The sequence below is a fragment of the Camellia sinensis genome, chromosome 14, assembly GCF_055761805.1.
Source record: "Camellia sinensis isolate YWXY chromosome 14, ASM5576180v1, whole genome shotgun sequence".
Taxonomy (NCBI): Eukaryota; Viridiplantae; Streptophyta; class Magnoliopsida; order Ericales; family Theaceae; genus Camellia; species Camellia sinensis.
Genome location: NC_138974.1, coordinates 130770568 through 130781664, shown reverse-complemented (window position 1 = coordinate 130781664; position 11097 = coordinate 130770568). Strand labels below are relative to the sequence as shown.

General features: G+C 38.6%; 2 protein-coding genes across 2 annotated transcripts; both read right to left on the bottom strand.

Moving 5' to 3' along the window:
• Window positions 1-951: 951 nt before the first annotated feature.
• LOC145806676 (uncharacterized) lies at window positions 952-2145 on the bottom strand. Its single transcript, XM_082904189.1, has one exon. It carries the CDS (start codon window positions 1822-1824, stop codon window positions 1027-1029), a length of 798 nt encoding a protein of 265 aa, XP_082760315.1. The 5' UTR covers window positions 1825-2145; the 3' UTR covers window positions 952-1026.
• A 6117-nt stretch (window positions 2146-8262) lies between these two features.
• Window positions 8263-8781, bottom strand: LOC145807296 (uncharacterized). The gene is made up of 2 exons (XM_082905265.1): window positions 8538-8781; window positions 8263-8426 (listed from the first exon to the last, which is right to left on the bottom strand). Exons 1-2 carry the CDS (start codon window positions 8779-8781, stop codon window positions 8263-8265), a joined length of 408 nt encoding a protein of 135 aa, XP_082761391.1.
• Between the last annotated feature and the right edge of the window lie 2316 nt (window positions 8782-11097).

The window sequence follows — 11097 nt, the reverse complement described above, 5'->3', positions numbered from 1 at the left end:
CCAAACAATCTTAGTCTATCCCTAGTATTCAATCTGCCAAGGATTGCCATCCAAGTTACAAAAATAGCCTTAGGGATATTAAGGGGGCCCCAAAGAATGGCAGCCAAGGACATTCTATCCCCAAACTTTCTCAAATAATTCCAAGTTGAAGTGACAGAAAATTTCCCATCAGAGGAGGGAAGCCATCTGACAGAATCTGGGCCATTATTGGGATGGAGGGTAGAAGGAGTGCTCTCAATCAATTCCCTTAATTCCCAAGAAGAAGCAACAGGCCATCTCCAACTAGTATTATCAACAATAGGGGTGTTTGGGAACCTTTGAGATAGGCTATTTTAGCCTCAAATTATAAAAAAAAAACCTAAAAGCCTCAAATTGTCTCTCCTAATTCAAAAAAAAAAAAAAAAAAAAAAAAATGAAGAGCAGCGGCTGTCAGCCTACACTGTCACCAACAGTGTAGGCTGCAGATAGGTAAATGACCATTTTACCCCTATAGCTCAATTTTGGAAAAAATAAGGTTAGGGGCAAATCTGTCATTTCAATCTTAAACATCATTTCAAACACATTTTTTAATACAACAATCAACCCAAAAATTTAAGCCAACTTCCCAAACACAAAAACTAAAATAGTCTACTAAAATAGCCAAAAAACCCAAAAAAAAAAAATCACTTCCCAAACACCCACAATATCTTTGACCTTAGACTCCATGCCAAGGGTAGAGTAAAAAATAATACGGTCCCCAAACTTAGCCCATAGAGATCCAAGGGGATGCCAGTTATCAAACCACAAGAAAATCTTCTCCCCTTCCCCAACACAGTGCTGAATCAGAGGGTAAATGATAGGTCTAAGGGAAAGAATTTTCCTTCAAACCCAAGATGGAGCACTAGGCATTTTTACCCTCCAAAAGCTCTTGCCTTTAAGCAAGTAAGATTTGACTCATTGACTTTCAATTTACGTTCCCAAGCTAAATGCCAAGTGAATGTCATCGTCAGACAAACCCCATCTCTTATAGACTTTCAGTTTACGTTCTCAAGCTGATGTACTCATGCCAAAAAACACACAAATTGCATCCACAAATGTCACTTTCGAAGGATCAAATCCCATTTCAATCGCCTTTCTTGCACACAGATTAAACTTGTCTTTGTTTCCAGCCACCACAGAAGGATTCCCACTTACCAATAAAGAGATACAGGATTGAGGCACACCAAGTTCTCTCAACAATGCCACATTGGGGATAGCATTTTTATCCACATGAATCCAGAAAAACCGAGGCCGGAGCATCAAAGCAAAGACACCCCGTTTGTCAAGAAGAACAACTCTTTTGAGGAAATCAAGAGCTGGGATGAGGCGGTTTTTCAAGCTATAGCGTAACAGAAATGGGGCCGAAGCAACAAGGTCAGCAACTTCAGTTCTTGAAAGCCCTAAAGATTGGAAAAATTCGAGTTTGGGCAAAAGGGTTTTGTTGGGGTTTGATAAGAGCAACGATGGGGACTTATGAACTAGTTTGGAAATTTGGAAATCAGAAAACCCACGATCTCTGAAGAAAGATAGAACAGAGTCTGGTCCATCGGAGGTCCGAAAATGAACCTTGTGGGATATAGAGTTGGCGATTTCTGGGGATAATCCACATGAGTTTACGAGGTGAGACACTGTAAAACACTCGATTTCATTCTTGGTTGTTGGTGGTGTTGATGTTTTCTTTGATGAGAAGAATTTGATGGGTATTGTTATCTGTAGTTTTGGAAGAAAACCCAGAAGAGTTGTGGCTGAAATTCCAACAGAACCACAATGTCTGAGTCGGCTTTGTTGACAAAAGAAAGCAAACATTGCATTCAAAGTGATAGAGAAAATATTCCCAGGGTAGAGATTATGAACTCACCAGCTTCACCAAGATTTTCTTGATCGATTCAGAGCCTCTCTCTCTCTGTGTAGCATTCATATAACTCTTCCTCGCACGCGCACACACTCTCTCTCTCTCTCTCTCTCTCTCTCTCTCTCTCTCTCTCTGTCTCCTTCAGTATCTGGGTGGGGTGGGAGAGGCAATTTTGCCCCGACCCGCATCCCCGTCCTAGCCCGCACCATTTTGTCCTGCCCTGACCCGCATTATTTTTTCCCGCTCCAGTGAAAGAGTGAGGATGGGTTTAATTTTTTTGCCCGTTTAACCCGCTATGTTTTGTTTATATTTACTAATTATATCCATGTGTATAATATATACCATTTAATTTTTTTCAATATTATAAAATTAAAACTCAAAATATTGCCCTTCATCATTTATTTTCACTTCCTTGCTTATTTTGAATCTATGCTTTCGAAATAGTTATCGATTATGAGGGTAATCAAGTGACAATAAATCACTAATTAATCAGAATTTATGAGTAATGATTTTTTTTGGTTTGGCTAAATGGGGTCACAATTTTACTCTTAACATTTGTTCCATGGCAATTTTGTTCATCATAGGGGCAGGTACATTGGTAAACAAAATTCTCCACTAATTAATGTGGATGAAAGATTTTGTTCACTTTCTTTTTCTAAAAATAAAGCAGAAGTTAAATTATTTATCAAGTGTTTTTTTTTAATAAATATTATTTGAAAAAATAATACCTTTTTGCTTAGTTACTTGAGAAATATATATATATATATTTATAAATAGTTGCTTGCGAAATATGCAACACAATTTTATATGGATTGTGTTTTCCTTTCTTAATTAAACCCAAGATATAAACATGGTCTAAAAGTGACAATGCTTAATGATTGTCATGATTAATTCTGGACTGCAAAGATTGAGCTCCAACATACAAAAAAAGTTTGCTTTCTAGCATAAATAACTTTTGAGTTTTGAATTACTGAAGCAATTCTCAAGGAAACTAAGACAACAGAAGGAATTAGTTTTCCAAGCTCAGTTACAAAAGAGCAGGGAACTGAAAGTCAGCATAGAAAGCAAACTACACAAGCACAGTCAATTTATGGCAAAAGCATTTTCTATATTTGGGTATAACCAGCAATAGGCATTCAATAAACATAATATTGATATCATTTGACTTGGAAAAAAAAACTTACTGTGAAAATCTTCCTAGAAATTACATTTTCCAATCAATGCAATGCCCAACCCACCAACCACCAACACCAAATCTTGAAAAGGAGAAGGAAAAAAAAAAAAAAAAAGTAAAGAATTATATCAAGACCACTAATTGGTTTGAGGTCAGATATGATAAAAATTCCTAGAATTACAAAGCAATAAAAGAAGTTAGGGCAAGCCAACTTCAGAAGTACAAATCACTAAAAATGTCTATAACGATAAAAAAAATAATACAAATTATCTTTGGTTTCTTGGTAATTCAGTGAAACAAGATCACCATCTAGTCTCTCAAACAGTTTCTAGATTTTGTTGGTGTTCCCATGTAGGGGAGGCAAGGAAGGTAGATATTCTAGAAACATGGTGAACAGAATGAACCATGTTACAGCACTTGGGCTGACTACTTACGTGAAACAAATTAAGGTTTTACCTCCATTTTTTTATCACCTTTGAGTGCACACATTCATGACCTCAACAACTCCTACATTGCGAAGAGAAACAAAATGATCCCACAAGTCATAACTATTCCCTGCAGAAAGCATATTGACACAAGTCCAATGAATGTAATAATCCGAAAAAACAGAGTTTTTAACGTGAGGAGTACTCTTGTTTCCACTGCCTAATTCTAGAACGTCAATTTTCTTTTTATAAACACTCAACAGTTGAGGAACTTGATCATGATATTTGGTAATGAAGGCATCCAAGAAGCTCTTCTCACTGATTGAAAGCAGAGTTTTTAAATTTCTATCTTTATCTATCAAGCCATTCAACCACAGAACTCTGATGACAGAACATCTGGGAATGATCCTCTTCTCTTAACTGTAACAAAGAAAGTTAGGATATCTAGCAATATTTGTAGGCTGGACACCAATCTCATTCACAAGAAAATCCATCACACTCATAATTTTCTTCTCGGATACACAGATATTTGGGGAACTTTTTGAAAGCCAAGTGAATGTCATCGTCAGACCAACCCCACCTCTTGTAGACTTCCATTTTATGTAGATAAGCGTTACGAGGAAGTTTCTGCAATATATGATTCTAGACAAAAGTTGCCTAGAATCAAATTGAAAAAATCTCCCGTTTTAATCCAAGTTGTGAATTTATACACCCTCTATCTTTGACTTATTTCATTATGAGTTGGATGCATCCCTTTGTTGTCAAGTGAAGCAATTCCATGAGTTAGAAAGATAAGTTAAGTGCGTGATTGGCTTATATGGTAATGATGAAGAGTATATTGTGGATGTTAAAAATTACCTTTATTGGAAGCAACAGAGATAAGAAAATATTATGAACTGAAGCTGCCAATTTATTCAACCTGACTGATTACAGCTTAAATAGAACAAGTAGTAAGAAAATCATCAGAATAAAAAGGAACAGATTACTCCATGACTAACAGCCACTACTAAGACTCCTACATAACTGGGATACTCCTATTGAATAGGTAAAACACCACAACTGACTCCTAAACTATAACAAACAAAGACTAATTAAAAGATGACAAAAATCTCAACACCCTCCCTTAAACTGAAAGTTTTCTAACATTCAGTTTAATGGTGATTCGTTGCAGCTGTTCCTCAAATTGAATCTTCTAATGTGCAGACGCCAAGTGGCTTCCTCAGCTTCAAAAACATAACTAATTTCAGGGGTTTAGTTAGTATGTCAGCTACTTGGTCTTCACTCTTGCAGTAAATGAGATCAATCATTCCATCCTTCGTGAGGTCCTCAAGAAGTGACACTTGACATCTATGTGCTTGCTTCTTCCATGTAAAACAAGATTTTTAGAGAGTTTAATTGCTGAACTGTTATCATAATAAATTGGAGTTGGTCCTTGTTGCTTGAAATGAAGTTCTTTAAGAATTTTCCTCAACCAGACACTTTGACATGCACATGATGTTGCAGCTACAAACTCGGCCTCAGTAGTTGATAAAGTAACAATTGGCTACTTTTTTGATGACCAAGAAATGGCCCCTAAACCCATCATAAAAACATACCCAGATGTGCTTCTTCTATCATCATAATCTCCTGCATAATCACTGTCCGTGTAGCCATATAGATGTGATTTTCTCCCTTCTTGTAGAACAACCCAAGATCAACGGTACCTTGCAAGTACCTAAAAATCTTTTTGGCAGCTAGAAGATGCATCTCTCTTGGGCATTCCATGTACCTGCTAATGAGACTTACAGCATGCATTATATCTGGCCTGGTTGTAGTTAAATACAATAAACTTCCCACAATTTGCTTGTAAAGCGTGCTGTTAACCTTTCTTCCTTCAGGATCTTTGAAGAGCTTCAATCCTATTTCAGTTGGAGTGCTAACAGAATTACAATTCTTCATCTGAAATCTGTCTAAAATATCTCGTACATATTTCTTTTGTGACATAAAAATGCCAACGGGAGATTGGACCACTTCTATGCCCAGAAAGTAATACATCATTCCAAGATCAGACATATCAAATTCCATCATCATAGACTGTTTAAGTTGTTCCAACATGACCTTTTCATTTCCAGTGTAGATCAAATCATCTACATATAAGCATACAATAACAAGTCTTCCTCCATCTCCAATTTTTGTAAAAAGTGTATGCTCATATGGACATATTTGAAAACCTTCCTTTAAAAAATAAGCTTCTATACGACTATACCAAGCTCTGGGAGCTTGTTTTAGTCCATATAGAGCCTTTTTTAATTTATATACCTTATGCTCATTTCCAAGCTTCACATAACCAGGAGGTTGATCAATAAATACCTCTTCTTGCAAGTCTCCATGTAAAAAGGCTGATTTTACGTCCAACTGGAGGATAGGCCATGAGTTTTGTGTTGCCAATGCGATCACCAATCGGATTGTATCATGTCTTGCAACAGGAGCAAAAACTTCTTTGTAATCGATGCCAAATTCTTGCTTATAGCCTTTAGCTACTAAGCGCGCTTTATATTTATCAACCTCACCATTCTCCTTCAACTTTGTTTTGCAAACCCACTTGACTCCAATTGTTTTTTGCCCTTTAGGAATATCTGTCAATTCCCAAGTATTGTTCCTTTCAATGGCTGCAATTTCATCATCCATGGCCTTCTGCCATTTTAATTCTTTAACAGCATCGTTAAAGGCTCTAGGATCACAATCTGAAAATAGAGCAAAATGTGTGAGTGGATCATCAGATTGGTCAATTGCACTTACTTCATAATCTGCCATCCATGCTGGTCTTGTCGTAATGCGTTGAGGACGTGTACTGGTCACTATATCTGGCTGTACACTTGATGATTCAACAATGTCAACTACTAGTGGATTTTGAGATACTGTCGACTCAGACTCTGGTGAGTGTTGCTCATTGCCTCACGTTGCTGCCTTCTCTCTTCATCTTCATTATCAAAATTTGCTGAAATTTGATGTCCAGTGCCATTATCACCCCATGACCAAGTGTTTTCTTCATCAAAAACAACGTCACGAGTGGTTACAATTTTCTTGGTGATAGAATTGTACAATTTGTAAGCTTTGGACTGATCACTAACACCAAGAAAAATGCATTTTTCTGCTTTGTCATCTAGTTTTCTCCTCTTCTCATCGGGGATGTGGGCATATGCAATACATCCAAAGATTCGAAAATGGTCAACTGCTGGTCTTCGTCCATTCCATGCTTCTTCAGGTGTCATATTTTGAACAGCAAGGGTGGGACTTCTGTTCAATATGTGAATGCACCAATTCACCACTTCGGGCCAGAAATTTTTTAAAACTCCACTCCTCTGCAAAAGGCTATGTACCATATTTAAAATTGTGCGATTTTTTCTCTCGCACACACCGTTTTGCTGAGGTGTGTAGGCTGTTGTGAGTTGTCTTTTAATGCCATGCATCTCACAAAAGTATACAAAGTCTTGTGAGTTATATTCTCCGCCACGATCAGTGCGAAGAACTTTTATCGGGCTGCCAACTTCTTTCTCAACAAGCACTTTATAATTTTTAAATGCCGTGAAAGCTTTAGATTTCTCCTGTAACAAATAAACCTACGTTTTCCGACTATAATCATCAATGAACGTAATGAAGTATCGTTTACCTCCATTAGATGTTGGATTTATGGGACCACAAAGATCGGAATGAACTAGTTCCAATGCCTTCTTTGCTCTCCAAGAATTCATTTTTGGAAATGAATCATGATGGTGTTTGCTAATAACACATTCTTCACAAACTGATGAAGAATATTGAATTTGAGGAAGGCCCATCACCATATTTTTCTGCTATAGAGTCTTCAAGCCATTGAAATTCAGGTGTCCATAGCGGAAATGCCACAACCATGTTGAATCATTCATTTTTATAGAGAGACAGGTCAGAACCTTGTTCTGAGTGTGTAATGGAAACATCCGATTTGTTGTCATGTGAACTTGTACGATTAGGCCCTTCTCTAGATGTTGGATTTGGCAGCATCCACCTTGAATGTTTATTGTAAATCCCTTCTCTTGTAACTGGCCCAGGCTAATGAGGTTACTCTTTAAGTCTGGAATATAAAATACATCCGATTTGTTGTCATGTGAACTTGTGCGATTAGGCCCTTCTCTGGATGTTGAATTTGGCAGCATCCACCTTGAATGTTTATTGTCAATCCCTTCTCTTGTAACTGGCCCAGGCTAATGAGGTTACTCGTTAAGTCTGGAATATAAAAAAACACTAGAAATTGTCTGTATAGCGTTATTTCCTGTTTGAATTTTGATAGTCCCTTTCCCCATGACAAAAATGTTAGAATTGTTTCCAAGTTTCACAGTTTCTCTGAAAGTTTCATCCAAATATGAAAATAGAGACTTATTACCACACATGTGATTACTGCAGCCAGAGTCCAAATACCACGTATCTGATGGAGACCTCTTCTTGTCAATGTATGCCATCAAGAGCATTTCTTCTTCTGTCTCAGCAAAGTTTGTCTTCTCCTCCTTTTCAGTGCATTCATACTGATAATGACCAAGCTTGTGACTGAGGGTAGCATTCAACATTGGACTTGTCAAACTGCAACCCTTGATTGGATGAAAAATGATTATCACGGCCACGTCCATGGTAAGAAGATTGATTATCACGACCACGTTCTTTGCCTCTTTCTCGACCCCAACCTCGACCTCTTCCTGATCCCGCCATGTAGATGATTCACCATGGGTCGTAACCTGCAAAGCACATTCCTCTGGAAGGTGGCTGGTCATTCTCTGTTTATGCACCTACAATGAACTTTGCATCTCATCAATTGAAAGAATATCAATGTCTTTCGATTCCTTAATGGAGCAGACAACATAATCGAATTTTGGGGTCATTGATCGAAGGATTTTCTCAATGATTGTAGCATCATCCAATCTTTCACCATGAATACGCATCTTGTTGGCTACTGTTAGCGTGCGTGCAAAATAATCATTGACTAACTCTCCCTCTTTCATATGAAGAATCTCAAACTCTTTGCGAAGAGCTTGAAGCTACGCTCGTTTCACCCTTGCTGTACCTTGATATTTTTTCTTCAAGGAATCCCAAATTTGTTTAGAGGTGTCCTTTTGGAGAATGGTTTCCAAAATGGCCGGATCAATCGCCTGGAACAAATAATTCTTTGTCTTGAGGTCCTTTAGTCTTTGGTCTTCTAGCGTCTTTCTCTGTGCTTCTGTCATGACAACTCCACTTGCTAGTTCGACAAAACCAGTTTCCACGAGACTCCAGTATTCCTTGGATCTTAGAAATTTTTCCATCAACATGCTTCAATGGTCATAATGACCATCAAAGCGGGGAATGGCAGGTTGCACATAATTGGTGTTGTCAGAAGCCATGGAACCTTGCTGCTGCAATAATTTCTGAGCAGGCCCAATGGGGGCTCTGATACCAAATGTTAAAAATTACCTTTACTGGAAGCAACAGAGATAAGAAAATATTATGAATTGAAGCTGTCAATTTATTCAACCTGACTGAATACAGCTTAAATAGATCAAGTAGTAACAAAATCATCAGAAGAAAAAGGAACAGATTACTCCATGACTAACATCCACTACTAAGACTCCTACATAACTGGGATACTCCTATTGAATAGGTAAAACACCACAACTGACTCCTAAACTATAACAAACAAAGACTTATTAAAAGATGACAAAAATCTCAACAGTGGAGGGTAGGGTGGAAGTTACTGGGCTAAGAGGAGAAAAAAGCTGTTGAGAAATACATTGTACTTGTAAGAAATTTAAGAACTTTGGAATTTTATGTAGTCATACAATCAAAGCACATGATAGAATGAACTTTATGGAAATTCCTGAAAGGTATATATTAGGCCGATAGAGATTGGATGCAAAAGATTGTGAAGTTGAAGAGGAAAATGTTATAGTGGATGACAATGATCTGAAGTTGTTAATATTAGCATGTTATAGAGATTTTTGTCCAAGAACGGTGAAACTAGCACTCAATCATTTGTGCACAAACCCGCCTATCAATTGGTTGATGAAGGGATTAAGGAATTGCGTGTAAAAGTGAATAATATGATGAAGGAAGTTGGAAATTTTGGTACCAAAGAATTAAATGTGATGATCCCAACTTTACACAAGTTAAAGGAATAAAGAAGAAAGATGCTGGATACAAGGGAAGGGGTAGATTGAAACCTTGGTATGAGATGATGAATAAGAAGACAAAAGTTATTTCACAACCTGCCTTAGTAAGGTATTACTTACGTACTTTTGAAATTTGAAATGACATGCATTTATTTTTAAAAATTGTGTAAACTATTGATAACTTTTTGAACTTCTTTAGACTATTGGTCAATCAAGCAACACTACAAGTGTTCAAAATTCATCTTCAAGATTGAGAGGGTAATTTGTAAACAAATTGGGCCGAGCTAGGAAGAGTCTTCTTTGGGAGCTGGGCCGCGTAATGGGCCGAGATAAGGGCCGGAGTATGGACGACGGGTAGCTCGGTCCCTTTTTATCTGAGTACCAAACTGGGCAAGGGCGTTGACTGAGCTACCTAAATACTAGGCCCAAGGGTTGGCCGAGGTGTTTGGTAAGACAAATGGCCGATCTAGGTATAGCTCGGTCGATGCTTCTATTCCATTACTTAGTTGAGCATAGAGCCGAGGTAAAAGATGACAGCCGAAGTAAAGAAAGTTCTGTAGTAAACCGAGGTAACATCAATGGCGAGTACCGGCTGTGTATAGCTCGACAAGGTGGCATTCGATAGATCGGCTTTCGATCACACGGTCCGAAAGGCAGGGGACCGAGATAAGGCAGTTCGGTCAGGAATGTATAACCGAGGTAAAAGGGTTCAGCCATCTCACTTGGCTTGCAGTGATGAGACTCCTAGTAGGACTCTGCTAAGGAGAGTTAGAGTCCTACTAGGATTGTGCAAACCATCTCACTTACTTGGTAGTGAGTACGAGTATGACTCCCAGGAGGACTCTGCTAAGGAGAGTAAAGTCCTACTAGGATTGTGCAAAACCATCTCACTTGGTTGATAGTGAGTAGGGTGTCTGATTCCCAGGAGGACTCTCATAGGGAGAGTTGGAATCCTACTAGGATTGTGCCAAAGTAAAGTCTATAAAAGCTTATGACCAGACCTATGGACAGGTATCCCAATTCTTACTCTAGAATACACAGAGCTTATTGTCTATTGTCTAGTTGCTGACTTAGACATCGGAGGGGTTTCCGGCACACACCCGCCGGCTAGCTCTATAGCGATCCCGGGTTTACCCTTGTTGTACAGTGATCCGGACATGTGTCTGTGGATGTTGGTAGTTGTTTATTATCTTGTTTGCATCCTCTTTACTGGTATATTGAGTTATAGGATGTGTTGGGCAGGTTTGTTACAGGTTGGTTGTGTTTGGGAGCCTAGTGTTGCTGCCCAGATTTTTGGTCCTTCGCTCGAGCGAGGAGTTTGTCGCTCGAGCGAGAGTTGAGTTGTGTCTGGTGGGTCGAGCCAGGGTGGCTTCGCTCGAGCGAGTGTTGCGTCTGGTTCTGGACCTGAGAGTTGCCTTTCTTGGCTCGAGCGAGCTTCCTTCGCTCGAGCGGTCTGGGTTTTTCTTCGCTCGATCGAGA